Source organism: Halichoeres trimaculatus, unplaced genomic scaffold (genome assembly GCF_033239565.1).
Source record: "Halichoeres trimaculatus isolate MK-OKI-2021-1 unplaced genomic scaffold, fHalTri1.1 fHalTri1_scaffold_10, whole genome shotgun sequence".
Classification (NCBI taxonomy): Eukaryota; Metazoa; Chordata; class Actinopteri; order Labriformes; family Labridae; genus Halichoeres; species Halichoeres trimaculatus.
In genome coordinates this window covers 16,439,475-16,461,284 of record NW_027437187.1, presented here as the reverse complement: position 1 = coordinate 16,461,284, position 21,810 = coordinate 16,439,475, and the positions used below count along the sequence as shown (strand labels likewise).

General features: G+C 41.2%; 1 protein-coding gene across 1 annotated transcript in view; it reads left to right on the top strand.

The window, feature by feature from the left end:
* trim44 (tripartite motif containing 44) overlaps positions 1-17,567 on the top strand; it is a 60,180-nt gene extending 42,613 nt beyond the window's left edge. Inside the window, exon 6 of the mRNA XM_074677662.1 lies at positions 16,175-17,567. Within this exon, the coding sequence (XP_074533763.1) occupies positions 16,175-16,259 (85 nt within the window). The 3' untranslated portion in view covers positions 16,260-17,567. The remainder of the gene's footprint in view (positions 1-16,174) is intronic.
* The last annotated feature ends 4,243 nt before the right edge of the window (positions 17,568-21,810 follow it).

The window sequence follows — 21,810 nt, the reverse complement described above, 5'->3', positions numbered from 1 at the left end:
TTAACATTTTTTTTATCTATTTTTGTCAAAGTAGTTAAAATTGAGTTACATTTTATATGACTTGATTCAAACAGAATAAGTCTGATCTGTTTTCCATTTTTCTTGTTGCTATGAGACCCCAAGGTGACTCAGCCAAGATAACGACCGGATCAGTGGTGGCAGATTGATGTAGGAAACACAGAAATATGTGCACGTAGGAAGTCTAATTTTATACAAGTCATCTGAATAAAGTAACTTTATGGATGTTCAATCTTCAGACATTACACTCCGTGACTCCTTTTTGCCTGCCTGACAGTTGTTTAATGTCTCTGCTGCAGTGACCATTGTTATCTTAAAATTAGCATCTTAACTCTGCCCCGGTTGTCTGTTAACTCGCCAAACTTTTGGTCCACTTTGCCCTGGACAATCACTGCAGCTCTCTATTTCTCATCTCCTGAGACTGTGTCTCTGCTATGATTGACAGATGACCACAAAAAGCTGGTGCTCTCTGTTGTGTTATTATACCCCCCGTCTTATATTCGGGTCAATACGGGATTTTTCCTAGACCCCAACCTATTGATGGGGTCTACAAAAGGGCAGCCTACCATTAACGCCACTGACATTTAGAGTCAAGAAAAAGTTGGGAGTCATGAAAGTAGTTTAAAGTAATGTGTGACCCTGGGTGTTTACCAGTGTCTTATAACTTGACATGCCCAATGGGACCAATATTTCACCAACGCTTTTACGCTATAAAATCTTTTACTTTAAATGTGTGTGAACTCTAACAACTGAAGTCATCAGTCACCAGATTCTCTCTCACAGAAAAACACCTTACAGCTACATTCAGCTTTTATCACCTCTGAATCTGGAGACAATGGGCAGTAGACCGCAGTGAGCTGTTTATTCTGTTTTATAAACAGCCTTTGGGTTTCTTTATAGCCCTATTTTTTGCAGTTTTGTGAATGTGTTTAACAATTGATAGCGAGATATGACACAGTATAACCTCCTGAAGATCAAACCTCTTGTTAGCAGACTACATCAGACACGTCTGTCCCCTCTCTTTCTCTTTAGTGAGACAGTTGGGGACCATTAAGGTGATTCCATTAGCTCTTCCTCGGTCTCCTCTAAGGGATCTTCTTAACGTCATTCATTGCCATTTAATTTGTGGCCAAGAGTATAATGGCCCTGGAAAATAGGATGGCACAGTCCTGTTTCTACACAGGAGGGTGCTGTTATGGATAATTGTTGATTGTCGCATTGCATCTCATTGAAGAGGGGCTATTAAGGCAGCATTGTGATGTATTTCCCGCACACACTCGTGAGCTGAGAGGAAATGATAAGTGGGATTCTTGTCCTCCTCTTGGGGTCAATTTGAACGTCTCGATCAAGCTAACGAGCGGCTCTAATTTTTTGGTCTACATGGGTGGGGTTGCAACAGTTCTCCCCAGTTAATCCCTCAATTGCCCCAGTGGCCACAGAAAATGTGAAATCACCAAATGAGCCAGTGTAAGATAAAGTCTTCACCATAGTTTAATGCTCTTATCTGAACGGCTCTGCATTAATTCCTCTGTATGATTAACGGCGGGTACCTGAGTCAAAGTGAGCGAGAAATTAGTTCACAGAGGGATAGCAGCGCTCTTCCAGCTCCTCACACCTGCTGCGCCAAAAGAACAAAAACCTGTGTGATTATTCTCAGCAGCTCAGTGTTTTATTACGCTCCACTGACCTTTCACGCCTCACTGTTCGCAGAGGCATCCTCGCCGTAACGCATGCATCATGTATTAAGACGACTATCCTCGCAATCTTGGGTTGGATGAGAACATGCTGTACCCTGTGATGTACATTTTAAAACAATGGCATGCATGAACATGAGTTTGGATGGGGTCTACTTGAGGCGGTGCATCTGCTGCTTGATGAGATGGATTTACCCTCGCCTTCTCCATTTTTTTCATTGATGGATAAGCTGTGGCGTGCACAGAGGGTCATATTAAACAGCCCCTAGCTCTTTTGCCCTCTGTGCTCTGATGCATTGCCTGTTGTCTCTTTATTTCCTCCATAAACTGATTAAGTCTTTGTAACAGCATGGAAACACCACAGGGTGTAACATTGTTTTCCAGGAGGATCACAATTCCAGTGAGCAGTATGAAGAAATCAGAGGCTCTTGAAAAGAGGCAAACTGTCTCTTATGTGGAGATTTTTCAGGGTCTGTTTCTTGATTGAGCAGTTTGTTTTAATCCCTCTCACCAATCTGCAGGAATTGAGATTGAATCAGTAATTCATTTCATTTATAAATTGTGCTTTCCTACATACTTGACCAGATTCATCCTAAAGTAAAATGTAATTACAAAAGACTCATGTGCTTACTTCATATTTAATGAGATAATAGAGACCACTTGTCTCAAACTGATCAGGCTGTTTCAGATTTTAACCATAGCATTTAGCTGTGTGCAGTCTGGATACAGTGAGTGTTGACAGCTATATTTCCAGGAGAAAAAAAATCGCCCGAGTCTAGTAAATCACTTTGTAAACAGAGCCAATACTGCTGAGACTGAGGCTCAACAGGGGTTGCTGCCCAGATGCAGGCTATAAAAAAATGTGTCGAATTTATCATAAAAACGCCCTGGGAGATTTGACACCGCTGTGGATAATTCTTTCATCTCATGGAGGAAGAACAGTGTGGTGGTGGTTTATTTTTTGTCTACAGGCAAATCGCTAACATCATAAATCCTCACATGTTTGCTTCTCAGAGTTTTTATTTGGGCAGTGCATTATCTCCAAGAGTGTTTTTATGTCGTACAGTGATTCACCCTTTTTTATTGTCTGCAGGGTCAAACCCAAATTCTGGATCTTACTCTTTGCCATTTTATTTGACTCGACACATATTTAACATCCATCAGAGCAAGAATCCACAAACGGAGTTTTGGAAGCAGAACCTTTAAAAATAAATCTCAGAGGGTGCTTAGGGATGCACCGATCCAACTTTTCTGGTTCCGATACCAATACCTAGGCTTTGGGTATACCAATACTGATCCGATATCAGTGTCAAATAATAAGCTGCATGTTCTACTGTGTGATAAGACTGGTAATGTTTTGGGTAAAAGGCAAAAAATGAGTATATGGAATTACTGAAGTTAATATCTATTTAAACTATAAAATATTTAAATGTTTAGTAGCATTTTTGTAAAACAATGCTTCAGAACTTGTAGAAATTCTATTGAGCTGTAAACTGAATACAAACCCTGTAGACTGGTAATGCAGCAAAAAAAAAAAAAAAAAAAAAAAAGGGCATCAGAGGCTATGTTTGAATCAAGTAGCCAAGAGCGCTGGTTAAAAAATAAAAACCAAAAAAAGACGTAGAGCTGGTTGCCTGTATCGGCACCATAGATCGGCCCCTTTTCCACCAATACTGATCCAACTTTGAGAGACACTGATACACCGAAAACCCCATACCAGGATCGGTATCGGTGCATCCCTAGCTTGGACAAACATTCTGCCTGTTGAATGTATTACAAGTGCTCCCTCTTGAATACTCACCAATATTGAGTACTGATACCTCTGGTACTTTGGAAACATTAAAGTTCACTTAACAATAAAATATTATCCTCAACAAAGACAGCACAGTGACTCTGCCATTAAGTTCAAAATGAAAATAAAACAACTCTCCCTGAGTTTACAATTTTTTTTAATCACTGACAAAAGTGTAAAATAAAACCAACAACAGTCAGAGTCTTAGTCATCTTTTCAAATAAACTAAAGTGCAAAATATAACAGTTAAACAGTTAGCACTCCCTGTTTCAGTCATTTTGTCTGAATAGGACCTGATGCACATGAAACCGCAGCAACATAGCGCCTTCTAATGGTGAGGAGGACTTACCCAACGTAAGATTTTTTTTTTTCCTTGAGTATCAACCACTGATATCGGCAGCTTTCCTGAGTACCGATAACTTGAAAAGTTATCCAATACCAATACCAGCCCTTTCCTACTTACGGGCAAGACAACACGACATTTGCGCCTCTTTTGAAAAGTAAACAACATAACCAGAGCTCAACAGGGAAGCTGAGATTATGTCAGCACACAATTCTTACTGGTTTTTGGAAGAAAAATTTGAACATTAAAAGTAGGGGTGGGAGAAAAAAATCCATATATCGGGATTTCTTGTTTCACAATATCAAAATCAGGATTCCTTGCCAAAAAAAAATAAAAAAATAAAAAGATTTTTTCTTTTTTTTTTTCAAATCCAAGTTCAAATTCTTCATTTTAGTCTTTCCACTTTTATTCAGCAGTGGGTGAAATGTTTCTCTCTGACTCACATGATGTGCATTTTATGGGAAAATATAGCTCCTGATATAGTCTGTAGACATTATCATCATCACTTAACTGTTTCACATGGTCTGGTGTTAAAAGAAGCAAAATCACTAAAATTGTAAATATCAAAGAATCACAAATTAAATCGAATAGACACCCCAAAAATCGAAATTCAAATGGAACTGAATTGCTAAAATAGCATATACTCCCAGCCCTAATTGTTACCCTATTGTGAAGAGGTGTTGTCCAGTTCTTTTAAAAACTTACATTGTGCCTGCTAATCTTCCAACAGCCATGATTGTTAAAAGGTTTTTAGTCTCATTGCCTACGCCACAACTTACCCACACCTCTAACTAGCCCCACTAATTGGTCTGGCCACTTTCTGACCAGGCACTCATGTATCAGTTGGATGGATCAACCTGAAGACAGACATGGAATCTGGCCTATTCATCTGCTTCTTAAGGTTGGGCAGCAACAAAATAACAACTGATATCTGAGACATAGCAATAAGAATAACACTAGAAACATGATAAGTATCCACACTTACCATAATATTCAGCAAAGGTACAACTATAGGAATGTATGTGGTAGACAAGTAGGTTTACAGCTGCAAACAGTCTGCATCAAATATCACATAGTATCACAAGTGAAAGATGAATTTTTATACACTCCCATGTGATGATTTTATCTGACAGGCATCCAACACCGATCCAAAGTGTCTGTGTTTTTTTGAGCCAAACAGTCACGAAATCCAAGCTGTGAGCCCTCCACCTCCAACACCTGCAGAGCTGGTAGCACCTGTGCCAACAGCAGCCTCACACCACAGAATCTTAATGGAGCCTTCTCTCCTCAGAGTCATCTGTCAAAAACACTGAGGATTTCTCTTTCAGCCATGACAGGATATGAACCCTTCTGAAGCAGATGCAAGACTCTAAATGAGATGTTTTCCAACAGGAAAAAGTAAATAGGAGTAGAACACATAAATAAGACCATCTGCAGACATTCTCCAGGAGAATCTCTTTGGATTTAGAAAAAAAAGAACTTAAAAAAGATGCAACATCTTGAATGTCTGACCCTTTCAGTAGTTTTGATGTGGTGCTTCAAATCTTTAAGATGACGTTTAGCTTCAGCACTTAGTCTCTGTTATACAAATACAGACGCGCCTCATCTTATAACCACAGTCTACTCTGTGGTGTTCATACTTAGTCAGAAGGATGGTGATGTACCAAGGGGGCAGATTCAGTCATGCATTGAAAGTAATCAAAATTTTAAAACACTCACTTCTAAAAATAGCAAGCACCCAGAAGCAAGAGATTCCAGGCAGAGTGTGTTGTTTCCTCTCAGCAGTTGTGTTTAGAAAGACCGAGAGTGAAGCAGGATTTATGAATCCATGTTCAAAAGTAAAGGAATACAAAGACACTAGTATAGAAAATGTCAAAATGAAAATCACTTGAGCTGAGGAAACCTCTCAATAAACAACACTCTTCTTAGAAATATGAGTGGAATAAAATGACCCTCTGTGTTCATGCTGCAAAGTTGTCGCACGAAAACATCACAGTTTCTTTTCAGAGACACCAAAAATAATATGGGTTTGAGAATAGCAACAACCTCTGGTCTTAAAAACTTGAGGCCAATGAGGAAGAGCAAAAAAACTGCAATTCCTCAAGTGTCCACTCAGGGCATTGATTAAAGGCACTCATTAAAAGACAGTAGTCATTACAAACTTTGAATAGATTCATTTCTTTAATGGAGTCTGAGACCTTTTTGATCCCAAAGCAACCACCAACCATTAACCATGGTCTTGTATCATTAGCTGAATGATTCAATTATTGTTTCAGGCAGAGTTTAAGCTTTGGGAGTAATTAACCCTGATTGAAACTTTTAATATTTCCAAAATCCAGATCTCATCAGCCACCTAGTATATTTTTATTTCCTTCCCAAGTTTGCTGTGTTGTTTGGCCTTTGATGAAGATTAGAAATGTTTTGGGGTTTTTTTTAGTTGATAAAACTTTAAATGTGGTTTGATGAACATGACAGACCTGGTAATGGTCTCCATTGTCTTCTCTACAGTATGTTGGAGGAAACATCTCATCTCATGTAAACTTCAGGCTACATATCAACTTGATTGTTGTGTTCCTGACGGTGTCTGAAAGTTCCCTTTGAGCAAAACAACAGAAGCACTGTATCTGAAAATGGACTGCATAACCTATGACAATAGACCTTTAATAGAAACTCCTGCAGAAGCTTCTACACTCACACACCACTCCTCTCCTCTTTGTGTCTAATGCTCAGCAACAAGCTCCCATCAAGATGCTGTCACTTTCTGCCCACACTCTGTACTTTCTTTCTTCTTTGATCTCTACCTTACTTCCTCCACACATAAACTTCCTTTTCCTCTACCTCCATGCATCACTCCTCGATTCTTCCCTGTATTTTCCCTCTCATTAGGCTACATCCACGTCTGGGATTGTATCAGTTTGGATTATCGTGGTGCATAGTGTCAAGAAAAGAAACACAGAGCCTTTCTGTAATACCATTCAGTACAGTGGTGTATGAAGTACTTAAAAGTCATACTTGAGTATAAGTAAAGATAACTCGCTTGAAATCTACTCCCAAAAAAGTGAAAGTCACCCACTCAAAAGTACAAAGAAACAAAACAGAATCTGTTGTTTTTCTCACAAGCTATTTAAGATTGATTCCCCTCAACTCCCTTCATCTCCTGCTCCCTCCATCTATCCCTTCTTGGCCTCTTGCCAATATTTCACTCTGTAGGATGAATCTTTAATTTCAACAAAGCGAAAAAATTTTTAGACATGGCAACGGGTGTCTGTCTTCTTCTGAAGCAAAACTAGCAGGTAGTGGTGTGGCAGTATCTCCACTATCGCCAGTTGACAAAAGTTGCTTCCATCATGCTGTTAGCAGGGGTCCCCAAACTTTTTCCCGTCAGGGCTAGACAACTTTTCCCTTCTCTAATGGGGGGCCAGGATCAGTTTGTAAAAACAAGTGCGACGATCCCAGAGGTATCCAAACATAAATATTCATTGTTTTTCAGAAAACCACACATAACTAAATATTAATAACCCTTTCTGGGATCTTGACAGAAAAAAATAAATAAATAAATAAATCAAAACACTAATAATGAAATACAAAGCACTATTTATGAAATTAATAATAACTAAATAACCCTTTTCAGGTTTTTTACAGAAAAAAAATGACCAGGAAATATTATCTTTTTTGTAGACACCACAGTTTGCAGCTCTCTCTCATTAACTTCACTGTGAAAACTAGAAAGCAAGCACGCTAAGAAACCAAACTAAGTGATACAACACCTACCAGCGCAATACAATACAAACACAATTTTACTACCAGTATGGTTGTATAACAGGATTTTTTTTTTAAGGGAGGGGTTTCTGATAGGGCACAAACTACAGAAGTATGGAATAGAAAGTTACGTTTTATGTATGTGTACGTGTCGATCAAATGGTCAGACTAAAAAAAACAATCATATTGCGCCTCTGGTATTGTTCAGGGGGCCAGGCAAAATGTGGAGGCGGGTCATATCCGGCTCCCGGGCCATAGTTTGGGGACCACTGCTGTAGAGGGATACCCTAAGGCACCCTATTCATATGAGAGCGCCAGTTATTCATGCAAGAACACATGGCCCCAATAATCCAGACACGAGACAATTATATTCACAGTTTGTTTTGTAGTAACAATGATGACATGTAAATGTAGCGGAGTAAAAGTAACGTTTTTTTCTTTTTAATGTGGCAAAGTAGAACTAAAAGTTCTGATACAGAAACTAAAGTAGAGTATAGATCCTCTAAAAACCTACTTAAGTGCTGTGACTAAGTACTTTTTCTTTGTTCCTTTACACCTCTGATTGAGTACAACCAAAAATAAGAAAGGCCTAACATTAGGTGCACAACCACTATTTTATAGAACTGATCCATAGCAAACTTGAAGTTGACAAGTATAATGCACAAAGGAGCCAACGTATTGCTCGGTAAAGGGTTCATGTGCTCTGTAGTACTTAAAGATGTGTATCTCTCCTTTTCATAGCAGGCAGATGGTTTCAACCTTCATGGCTGCAGTCTCACTCACAGATGAAATGATTCAGTATGATTCCATTTGATGCAATTCAATTCAATTTGATTTGCTCCAAAGCATATCCATGGTTGATTCATAAGTATTTTTTTCTTACAGCTCATAAAAAAGTAAAGACACTGTGTCTTTCATAAAAACATGTCCTGGAGGTTTTTGAGTTTGAAGGCCTACTGTACACTGAATAACAGTAAACTGACTGAAGGCTCTGTCACACAGTTATATGTGTCACATGTCAACGAGACAGTATGGTGGAGAAATGTGAGCATTTGCTGAACTCAGACATCTGGGCTTTCCTCTACATCAGAGACCACAGTCACACTAGCCATCTCAACTGTGCCACACTCAAGTACCATTACCCCCTGCATGGCACGATTCCCCCGCTGCACAGTAAGACCCACAGTCACACTACTCCAATGTGAACATTACCCCCTTACGTCATCATGACATGTAAGTTTACAAGAAGCTGGATCTTATTAGGGTCCACGCTATGGGGAACACAGACAACACTGCCACAAACTCCAGTGTCTTTTTGGCTTATTTTGGGTTGTTTTGGTCCAACACAGTCCACCAACACCCCCGTTATCGTTAAAAACAATTGTACAGAGGAATGGTTGCAGCGATTGTGTGCATATTCTTGCTCTTGTGCTTGTGCATAACATGTGTGAACCTCTGACAAAGCTGAGAAGTGAACAGTGCCTGAGCACGGCACACTTGCGGTCACACTGGCCAAACCAAGTAGACTTTGAGGTTGAAATGTGTTTGAGCATGGTATGGATGGCCAGTGTGACCACACTCTGACTTCATTGGCTTTGCAAACCTCTGCTACAACTTAAAATAAAGTATTTATTTCCAGAACATTAAAAAATTGTAGAAAAATCATAAAGAAGGTAGATTAAAACTCTGAAAACTTTTATGTCGCATTAGGTTGTTATTTCCACTTATTCTTCATTTGAAAGTTTTTGTCTAACTTAATTTCATTTGTTTAGTGCTGTCTAATAGATGGATAGATTTTAGTCAGTGTTCAGGGTATAAACCATGTCACAAAACAACTTATTTGGATTCAAACTACACAGTGAGGTGTAGTGGGCTTTCATCAGGGAAAAGTTGTCTTGTCGCAGAAAACTAGTTTTCTACAAAGTTTACAGGAGGGTAGACTTGGAAGGGTCTCCTCCTCCATATGAAGCCCTAATAACTTGATTTCTGAGACTCAGACTGTAAACTTTGCTAATCTTGAATGTTGTTGTTTTGCTGTCAGCATACTGAGCGGCCACCTGATCTAACATTACTCATTTTAAAGGTAACTGGTCAGTTTCTTGCAAGATTAGAAAAGCTACAACTCTGGTAGAAATGTTTATTGCAAAAAATATGTAGTGCAGAAAATTATGCACTGGGAAAAAAAAATGTGTTCATAGCATATTTGGGAAGCTCCCAAATTCACTGTTAATGAAGGTGGATCCAAGGGTTATTTCTGATTTACATACTTCCATAAAGGCTGCCAGATCTGAGGAGATAACTAAATCTGGAGGATATGAGAAGTTGGCAGACAAGATGGCAGGAGATGAGGACGTATAAGCCCTTCTAGGACTGTGGGGTATATATTTTCTTCAAGCATTAGTGCAAGGAGGTAAATCAGCATGTTTTTTTATTTTAAGATCTGCACTGTAACACCCTTCGAAGATCACCTTCCCTTCCTCACCTCATCAGTGACCTACATCCTTCTCTGTCCCCTCTTTGTGCCACTTTATTTCATCTATTATTCCATATCTCGGTCCTCTCTTGTCATTGAGCTGTTTGTAGTGTTAAATCATCCTGCAGAAGTGACAAAATTTCCTTCATTAAGTGTGGGCAGAGTGCGGCGCCTCACTGGAGAGTAAGGGTAAGAGTCTGTCCTCATGGGCTCTATCAATAACCATTAAGGATCCTCTCATTAGACCAAACCTCATAGGCCTCCAGGGCTTGAAGAATGACTCCCGCAGTCTGATGTGACGGAGTAGATGGCATCACTGCTGTTTGGAAATGCAAATTGTAATAGTTATTATCCTCCGGAGGATGATGTTCGCCACCAGCAAAATGCACACAGAAGTATTCCTATACAATCTTTTAACTTGATCAAGAAGAACCTAACTTCTAAGTTAAGCTCCTCCCCTTGAAACGCTCTGTTTCTGTTTCTCACAAACACACACTCACACACCTTGAATCCATTCAGCATATCCAAGCCGCTGCTGCATGATTATTCATACGAAAACGAGGCTGGCAGGGCCGCCGTGGCGTGATGGGAGCGTTTCCGGATGATGACTTAGGAGTCCTGCAGCTTCTCTGCCAAGAGCAGGGAATTCAAACTTAATCAGGGCGAGGACCCCCTCCCTCATCCTTCTCCCAGAGCTCCACAGGGTCGAGACCGAAGCAGGAATAGAAGGAGAGAGTCGAAGTCTTGGCGAAGTCACGCACGCTCTTTCTCCTTCTGTTTTTCCTCACAGGGAGCCCGAGGTTTTCTCTCATGAGTGATGGGTTCATTTTGGAGCTATTGGAGAAACTTTTCGGTTTCACTCAGAGAGGAGACATTAGTTAGATTAGCTTTGTTCCAGTCTATCAGCCCCATCGAAACTCTTATCTCTCACACACACACACACACAAGCACATAAGCTGTTCCAAGTTTTCACACACCCATGCTGCTGTCCATCCATCACCAAGAAGCCAAGCCAGAAAGTAAGCTCTGCAGCAGGCCTCCAAGCCCCCAGCTCGGCTTCGTCCACGGGCCATGGTCACACCAAGGAGGAGGAGGAGGATGAGGAGGATGAGGAGGAGGCAATGATCAGGCCTGATCAATAATACATCGGCTGCATTACAGCTCATGAATAAATCATGGACAGAAAGAAAGAACCAAGTCGTCACATCTTACACACACACACACAGGCAAGTGATCGTTCACTCAGGCCAAAGAAGATGAGCAGACAAAAAAAGGGAACAAAGCTCGGGCTTAAACTTGTGTCGAATTTATCACCCGCCCTCCCACTGACATTTTGTTGCATGCTGAATCTCCACTCTGTCTTACCACCCCGTTCCCTGCCATTCTTTCTCTCTTTCTCCCTCTTTATCTCAAGTAATGGCCTTTTTCCTGAGGGCGGAATAAATAAGTTATTACATCCATGTGTCCTAAGGCTTAGCAAAGACCGTTTGAATATAAATAGTTCATTTGCCAACATAGTGGGGGCCTTGCTTTGTACAGTATAATATACTTGTAATTACTTTTTTCCTCCCCTTTTTTCATCCCAAAGAGCAGGGGGACTGTTTTGGTTGACTGGAGATGCAACATGAAATTGCCTCCACACAAATAAGTCCTTGAACATTGTATCCTAAACATGAGCTCAGGATGTAGAGAGCCGTGAGAGCGTAATGGGCTCGGCTCAGCACATGTTTTTGGGAGCTTTTCCAACATGAAGAGGTGACCAGCTTGTGTGAGGCTGTAGGTCTTTGAATGCTGAGTGAAAGCAGAGTTAGAGGGAAGGATGCAAGAGGTGTGTTTGTGGAGGATTAGAATTGGAACAGTATCCTTCAATAATTAATATCTTGGATGGATTCTTTAGAGAGCTGGAGTAACTATACAGCAACTAACCCTGCATGTGCGAGTGTTTTTATGATCCAACATCATCAATTCTTTTGGCAGTCAGAGAGCTGGCATTTGCTGTGTGTGAATGTATGTGTGTGTGTGTGTGTGTGTGTGTGTGTGTGTGTGTGTGTGTGTGTGTGTGTGTGTGTGTGTGTGTGTGTGTGTGTGTGTGTGTGTGTGTGTGTGTGTGTAATGCATAATGCAGCTGCTTTAGTAAAAACCTGTAAGTGTTGTTTACGACTTGACCACTGAGCATTCTGGAGTAAATCCATTTTATCTTAAAGGGCCAGCAGCTCTTTGAAAACGTTGTACATCTTTGCTTACAGGCTCTGCTAGCAAGCGTTCAAGTATGCACACATACGTGAGCCAGCTCTCTGCTTCCATGCCCTGATGTGCGTTTCGTGTTTTGAGGATGTGCTCCTGGAGGACATGCTAGGAAGGGAAAAGGAAGCAGCTCTCTGTTTTCTGCCAACAGAAGTATGTCAGACAGGAATACTTTGGGAACTGTGCTCAGGAAGGTTCGGCTGCTTATTAACCAATGTGTGGGTATTTTATCAAAGATTGTTGAGCGGGAAAACAGAGGAGGAGGCAGAGGAGGGAGGTTGTTGAAGCAAAGGGAAGGAGAGGAGCAGAGATGGAGGAAGAGGAATGTGTAGAGATAGAGTATAACAAGACACACGAGTCAGATTTCTCAGATAGTTTATTAAATTATTTGCACCATTGTGCTGAAATCTTTTTTTTATTATTATTATTATTTTGCTCAGCCAACACATTTCACAAACATGTGTTTATTTATTCCCAATAAAAACAACACTGAAGAGTCACTCAGAAAAATATGCACATGTTTATTTTATTTTAACATTTTCAAACCACTTTTTTTTTTTCACGAACAAAGACTGATGCTGTTTTTTTTCACATTCTCAATTACACATAGCTGAGTCGATTGTTAGAGGAGCCTGACGCACACATGAACTCATGTGCTGATAATCTCAATTCTGACAATCACCGCTGAGGGCTGGAGTCTCTCCCTCAAGTAATTTGGGAATATTTTCAGAGCAGAAGCATGGTTGACCCTATTGCTGGGTATGAGACACCCTTTCTGAAGCTGTGATTGGTTAATCTACGAAAAAATGAAACAAATATTTCAATCTGCTGTTTTAGCAGTACTGAGCCCAGAAGAAGTGTGACGCTAGCTGCGTATGCATGGACACAAACATTCCGCTTGAATTAGGTTTATTTTCTTAAATGGAAAGAATTTAACCCTTATCATTCCGAAAGAAAAGTGACAATCCAAATGGACATTTAATCAGTTTAACAGGGGTGGAATATTCCTTTCCCCAAACCAATTGAGGTATCATGTATCCACTCAAATGGAAAGTTGTCAGGGTGCGTTCTTACAACGCAAGCTCAGATATGACGTAACTAGAGACTTTCTTTGATAAATCACGTGATGTTTTTAAGTTTTTCTGCCCATGCCCCATTGACTATTCTGTTTGATTATAGCAGGGCATGTAGACCAGAGATTGGAATATTCCTTCTCACGTATACTATTGTTTTCAGGGAAGTCATTCAGAAAGATTCCATTCAGAAAGACGAAAAACTCCTCATATAACCGTGGCTGCTGATGTGTATGATGGAAGAATCTGATTAGATATTACATTTTATTGATATTCAGTACAATAAATGTTACTGTTATTAAATTGTTCTTGTTGTGTTTCCTTCATTGATTTATTGTGAATATTCCCAACAGAGTTTCCACAACGTCTTGTCTGTTCCCGATGCAGAGTGTCAAAGCCTATCGTCTGCAGTTGCCATGTTGGAAAAGCTTACTCAACCTAACGTTGTTTAAGCTAGCATGAGCTAAAAATACAGTGTTTAAAAGGCTCTTTAGCCTCTTAGCTAACATTTAAAGTGAGACTGCCTGTCATACCCCTTTTTTGACAGAGCTGTTGCTAATGCTAGTTCCAGGCTCAGCAAGTACCAACTCTATGCTGGGCCAGAGTGAACCACCGAACACGTCAGGGGCCGGGGGCTGGATTACAGTGACCAGCGACTGGTGATGGAAAACAGCCATTTTTAAAAAGAAAAGCTGCTGAGCGAGTTATCCTTTATTTTGTTTGAGGTTCTCGTTCAACACTTGAAATGGGGTTGAAATTGAAACAACAGTGCAGGCATACCATTAGCTCCTCTACTGTTGCTTTGTGTGCTTCCTTAAGGCGCTAGCAGCCTATGTTAACTGCTATGTATGCAGTGACACACTGGCATTTTACAGTGTCACAATGACGTGGCTCCAGCTTGACTCCTTGCTGATGGATAACCAAACCAGTTCTTAGGAGGAACATGATTATAGCCACCGCTAGCAACAAACGAGCACCTGGTTTGTTTGATGGAAGAGGGGCATCAGTGATGTCAGGTATGCCTTTTATCAGGCAAAACTTGCAAGTTCAGTAGCTTAAACTAAACAAGAACAGCACTGTGTGAAGTTTCTGGTGCTTCAAGGGAAGAATTTCAACTTTTTGATGCTTTATATTTTAAAAACATTGGCTGCCGCTTGGCTCCCTCACATAAGTGCAGGAAGACCATTTACACTTTATATTATTTGCATCTAAGTGTGTGATTGGTTCTCCCTTCCTGATCAAAGCAAGAGACATCCACTGCTGTATCTCTCCTGGTTATAGTGTGACATCCCGTGTTCAGTATGAACCTTCTAACGCAGTTGTTTTGTCTGTTCTGAACTCACATTTTAGTTTGGTTGCATCATTGACAAGCTCTCCCACATAGAGCTCGCTTGTCATGAGAGCAGAATCAGAGTGAAAGGGTTGAAAAGTTCTAAATGTTGTGATCACTTTCCTCTCCAATGATCGTGTCTTGCACATGTCAGTGCAGGATCCTGTCTTGCATGAATTTACTCCAGATCAGTGTTGAGAGAAAATTTTGCTATCTTTAACATCTTTGTTCTTTTTTCTCTTTTGTTTAAGAAACTCTGTCGCTTCTTCCTTACTATCCTTACTGTGTTTCACCTCAGAGGCTCTTTTCAGCGGCTAAGATGCTTTGAAAATAACTTTAATCTTTACAAGGTTTATTCTTCACTTCGAGAGGAAAGTCTGCGAAAATGTCATGATTTTAGGAATTTTCTTAGAATTTCATCACTTGAAGCGATTCTTTGTTCTTGCGACTTTGTGAACACAGTCTCTGACATTTTGTGCGCAACTTCAGGACATTCCGATCTTAGTATTTCCTTGAAATTTCCTCTCAGACTTTCACAGCAGGAGACTTTCTCTGTTATTCTCAAACTCGCCCCTTCAGTTTCTATAAGCTTGTGTGTGTGTGTGTGTGTGTGATGGCCTCTCAGACTCATCGTAACCTTTTTTTTTTTCTACCATGTTGCAGTTGCCTTCTCGGAGGTGCAAATGTCAGTTTTGTTATTTTTCAATCAAAAGCTGGAAGTTTCTATTTTCTCCTTCCATCGCTTTAATATAAATCCTTCCATTAGCGTGACCTCAAAGATTTGTGTTGTATAACTGTCTTTGCGGGTTCCTGCTCTGATTTTAATTTACAAATCTAAATGCAGACTCTTTGCCAAAGGTCACAGGAAAGCGATTGTTTCAAAAGAAACATTTAGGCGGTGGAATTAGATGGCACAGCTCTCGAGTGCATCGACTCTCATTGAATTAAACAGCACCCCCATCCAGAAAAAAAAAATGTGTGTGAGTGCGTTTGAACAAACATGCTGACATTAGTCTTCTGTGAATAGATGTGCTTTTGATGTGAAAGGAAAATATCGTAATAAAACAGATGGAGGGAGCAATGTGACAAGTTTGCAGAAGAGTGTGGCTGCTCAGGGAGGAGCAGTGCTCCATCACCCCCACGACACCGTCCAATTAGAGCGTATGATTAGCGCAGACCGTCTCCAGTGAAATAGAATCTATCAGCCGGGCTCAGATTGCTACAGGTCCCTGCGATTCAGCTCTCACTTTGTCTCTGTCAGCGCAGAGCTGCTAATATAAAACCGACAGAATGGATGATTTCTACTTAAGGTGCAGCTTGATTGAAGCTGATTACATTTCACAAGCATTTATTACACTTCCATAATCTGTGTGCACAGTGGAGGAGGAGGAATGTTGCAGTAACTGCATGCAGGTGTTGTCATCTTTCTTACTTTGTTTAATTTGCAGGTTGCCAGAGCCGAGAGCTGACCCAAGAGACCCCAGAGACTTTGAGGACAATGACTCTGGACCATCCATGGACCACGCCCCCTGATACCAGCTCCTATCTCCATCCACCTGTCCTTCAACGTCTGCTTCAGCCTGCCGCTGTCAGCCTGCTCCTCTCTCTGTCAGCCTTCTTCCTTTTCACCCTCCCCTCCTCCTCTTTCCCCCGCTGTGCCTGCCGGCAGTGAACTGACCTTGAAGAAAGGCTGCTGTGACAAATATGGATGGCCGCCCTCATTTCTGCTCTTCAACATTTTTTTTTTTAAATCCCTCACTGGCTACTAACTTTCTTTAATTGAAGCGAGCGAAGTTATGTGCAATCAATTACCATCAGGCTCAATTTCCACAGCCAGTCACATCCTTGGCTTTCTGGTGAGCCTGGCTGACTCAGACTGACGCCGATGAGCTGAGTGGAGCATCTGTTAAGCCCAACAGATGTCAGGAACGGGACATTTCTGCAACACTTCATTTACTCACAGTCTCATTTTTGATTTTTCTTGTTTTGACAAGCATCTTGGACTGTCAAATGTATAAAAAGGGAACATTTTTTAAAAGCTGCAGCTCCTCCTGCATTAGAAGAGTATAGTACACAGACTTCTTGAGTTTTGTATTTTTAATGTTAAAAAAAAAAGCTTTTCTATGGTGAAGTTGTCTCTTACGCTGTCTGTCAATCATCATGTTGCCTTGACCCCTTTTTTTCCCCCTCTCCCCTACTTTGTGGTTCCTTAAGCTTGTAGGTTTGAGCACACTTCCTCATGTGCTTGTCAGATCTATTATCAGAAGCCGAGGGAGGGGGGTGCATTTTGACACCTATCGATTTCATGAACGCTCCTGAATCTTTGTTAGGTGAGAAATCGAACTTTAATCTGACTGTGCAAAATAGCACACAGGCAGTATCAGCTTTCTATGTACTGAAATGTAAAGGCTCATTACTCCTGGCCAATCTGCAGTGTATGACGGATTACAGACCAGATGACTGTGTTCATAAATGTGTGGGTGTGTGTGTGGGTGTGGGATGACCAGCTCAGCTATTACTTTCCCTTACCTCTGCACACCTCCTTGTCTCAGCAGTTTGTTTTTAATCTGATTGATTCTGTCGCCTTAAATTCAGATTCCAAAAGCAACGTCACCCATGAAATGTGGGACATGTTTAAAGACAGCATGAATTTGCTGCTGCTGCTGCTGCTGCACTTAGATGCACTGAGATTTTTATGCACACCCAAGGGAAATGTCGGAGTGTCAACAGCCTATTGAAACAGCTCATTCTTCATTCTGGAGGAACAACAGACGAGTGTGTGGCTGTCTGATGTTTCTCCTTGTTTTTACTTGTCTATTTTTGTCTAAGATCTATAAATAAAAAGCCTCTTTCTTAAATCGGATGTTGAATGTGACGTTTAATTCAAACACACTTGTTTTTTTTTCTGTTTTTAACTACATAAAAACCATCAAAACTGGGGATAACTTCACAGGTTTATGGGGATAGATGATGACAAATAAAAGTGTTGTAAAGAAATTGTGAAAATGGGTATTTCCAGTTTTCCCTCATCGAAATTCAAAGCAGCAAACACATCCCTGAGAGGACTGGGAATTGGAGGTTTGGGAACAAAAGGAGCAGCAGAGCTCTTTAGGGTTTCCACTGCTCCACACATGCATTTAAAAGCAGACATGCTGACAGACCAGACGAGCCAGAGCTGCCTTTCATCAAGTCGAAGCCCCTCTCCTCTTTCTCTGATGCTCTTTTTTTTTTCTCCACCACTTTACCCCCCTCTTGGCTCCTGAGGATCACACCACTCAGCCCACCTTGGCGTCACACCTGCTGTCTACCAGAGCCACTTCATCAAGCCCAGAACACTTCCTCAGTATTGCCCCCCCCCTCCTACATGTAGATATCGACTGAGTGAAACTCATTTAGCCGCCGCCGCCGTCACCACAGTCTTCTGGGTGGTAACACGTGTGGTGGGTTTGCATCCTCTCGTGAGTTTCCCCTTACAGAAATAATGGAGCTTAATGATTTACCGCATGAGGCAATTGATCCTCAGCATCCACTAAGCCACTGCTGACCAACCGAGGAGCAGAGCACTCAGACCCTTTTAGAGATTTTTTCTCCTCCTTGCGTGTGTGTGTGTGTGTGTTTTAGTGTGGCCCGTACCTCAATTGATTTAGCTTGGAGGAAGTAAAGCCAGATGCAGCTTTCTGTGCTATCAGAGAAAAGGCTGCTTTCAGAGGATAATCATTATCCCGTCATCAGCCTCAGAGTCCAGCCTGATCAAGGAAATAATAACAAACCAGAGAGGGGGACAATGTGTCTGTTGTCTGGGGAGGAAATGGAGAGGAAAAGAATTGTCTGATCTAATTTAACCAGGGAGACCACGAGGTTCCCTTTTTTCCACACCCAATTACACCTGCTCCTCCAGGTTCACTCCACTGAGCGCGTTCACACAGACACAAAGATGCTAAAATAAGCAGCACCGCCGCAAGACCTCTGCTTGTGGTGAGGGGAGGAGAAAAAAACAGACTAATTTTGTGTTTGTATTGACATGAATTAATTGCTTCATGGCTTGTGAGATTGAATTAGCTACGTGACACGCCTGCTAGTAGTGATGCCGCTTTGATTGTCGTCTCCAGTTGAGCCGATTTCTCTGCGCTATAATCGGAAAGACAGTTTGGGTATGTGCGGAGCAGCTCCGCCAGATATCAACCCACTAACACTTATTGATTCTGTTTATTATCACACATACAGGAAGGAAACGTCTCCAAGAACAGATCGCACATTGCCCTGAGATGCATGTGTATGTGTGTGTGTGTCTGGCTGTGTGTGTAGGTGTTGGAGAGAATGTGTGCATTCGCCTGTGGAAAATGACAGTTTATTTGCAGAGACGTGCACCTCATGTACCATTCAAGAGAATGTATTGCTTCCCTCACTGTAAATGCACGATCTTATTTATCTTTCCCTCCTGTCTCTTTACACGCACACAAACAGGGAAATAGGCATCAACTTGGGGATGCAAACACACATTTTTACATTAGTCGATGTTCGGTTTAGGTTCAACCTCTCAGAGGAAACAGAAGGTGACGATTACAGGAGTGTGAGGGGGTGTCACCTTTCCCTGACATGGGCTTATATGTTTTGAATTAATTTAAGTAAAGAATGGCAAGTGTTGAGAGTTTCACACAATGGTGCAAAGACAGTTGCCTCCAGCTGAACGCAACAAAAACAAAAGAACTGGTCATCACCTCCTCGAGCATTCACAGCCTGACGCCCAGTCCTGTGTACACCTTCGTCTGCATCAGAATGAAACAATAGAGATGGTGCACTCCTAAATATCTTGATCTCACCCTGGACAATAAACTTGATTTTGACAATCACACACACAGGACATCCATAAACGCTGCCGACAGAAACTGTCATTGGGAAACTCAGAGCACTCTCGGTTGCCCCCTACCTTCAGTTGTTACTGGGGTCCCTCATCCAGGTCTACACTCCTTCTTGCCTACTATGCTTTGCTTGTAAAAGACGCCCGGTGCTCCCAGCCCAGCGTGGCTCTAAATCTCTAGCCAGACCCTTCTCTTCTGTTGTTCCCAAATGGTGGAATGAATTACCTAACCCTATACGATCCACAGAGTCCATTTCTACTTAAAGAGTTATCTGAGGACTCATCTGTTCAGGAAACACTTAAGCACTTAATTCAACCCTTCTCCTCTTTGTCCTCAGGGGTAGAATGAGTCAGATGGTCTAAGACCCAGCTCTTAGTGCATATTTAGCACTGATTATTGAATATTGAATATTGAATTATATTGTTGCAATAATTAATTGTGGTTACTGATGGCCTCATTATTCCACATGAAAAAAAGCTCTTCTTCTTGCTCTTAATGGCAGCACCTGCAGCCGAACAACTTGCACTTTGATGCATTAACTACGGTTTTCCTTTCTGTCTAAATTTTACTTGTGTTTTAAGTCTCTTTGAAAAAAAAGCATCTGCTAAATGAAATTGTAGAATTGTAGAATCCAAGCATTATCCAACCTATCATCCTGTACTGTCCCCCTTGCTGCTACAACATCACAGATCCTCCAAAATAATCAGCCAGTTCAATCACTAAGTGTTCGATATTGTGTATAGCTTATATACTGTATATAGAATGGACAGTGTGACTCCGCCTTTAACCATTGTATGGTTTTAAAGCCAAAATACCCCCCATCGCAGGCGCCACCATTGTGCTGCGGAGTAGAGACTATGGGGGACTTTGAAAGAATCTCAGTGGAGCTGGGTGACTTCAATACTATTCTTTTTTTTTGAGAGAGAGAGAGAGAGAAGGAGTGTAATCTCTTCTTGGCTCTCAATCCCAACATATTTTACAATCCCTGAAAAAATACATGTATGTACAGCCTTGTTTTTAACCTCTTATAACTTGTGAAAACAAAGCTTATTTAGAAAAAAAGGGGACTTGAATTCAAGGAAGCCAAAAATTATCTTCAAATCACCCTATCAATTGATATGGGGAAACATTTCTACAAGCTATATTTATTTTTTGAAGTTTGCCACAGCCCATCTGAAATGACTGGGGAGATGGATTTTTTGACCTATACTGCAGCCAGCCACCAGGGGGAGCAGTTTTTGTGGCAACCTCACTTGGAGCTAGCAAGATGATGTCCTGTTTTTTTTTCCAACAGTCTTTGGTATGGCTATGCTTTTTTGTTGTTGTTTGTTGTTAAGGACAATAAAGATCTATCTATCTATCTATCTATCTATCTATCTATCTATCTATCTATCTATCTATCTATCTATCTATCTATCTATCTATCTATCTATCTATCTATCTATCTATCTAAATAAATAAATATTAAATGGGCATATCATCCAAGAAGATGACAGAGAATGGGACATCAGGTGAAGTAAAAAGCTCTCAGATTTGGTCCAGTAGCCCTCACTCAGGTAGAACACTTGTGCATCCAACACGTGTATACTTTTTAGGGCTTCTTCTGTTTGTTTATCTAACTTTAAACTAAACAATTCTCTTTCATTTCATTTCATTAAGTGCTCCACCAAGGGTTAAAGCACTTCTGAGAAAAGCAAAAAGGGAATAAATCAATCTCCCAAGATGTCGATTTTTTGGCTCATATGAGATCCAGCAGGCGAGGAGGTGATACAGATTGCAGACCGTTCCAGACCGACTGACTGACAGCAGGCATCTGTCAGAGGTGGCAGCTACAGACAGCTGTCTGGCAGCCCCAGTTCATGAACAATGAATGGGTGGAGACAAGAGGGCCGGGAAATCCATCTCTCCTCTCGACAGCTCCCATCACTCCTACATCCTGAGTCAGCAGAGACACCTGAGGGCTTCTGTTTCAACCTTTGTGCAATCTTTTTCCATTTGAGCATCCCACTCAGACAAGGAAAGTGCTGCTAAAGTAGGAAGGGAAGGTGGACTGGGAGTCTGGACTTTGGTGTCAGAATTAGGACTGCAAATAGAGGCATAAAACTGGCCACAGGTAAGGTTGTAGAGATGAGGATCAAGAAGGCGTGGATGCAGCAGAGAGGAGCCGGGATGCTCGGTTTCCTCTAGCTGATAATGGAACGTGCCTGTGAATAAAATGAACATCC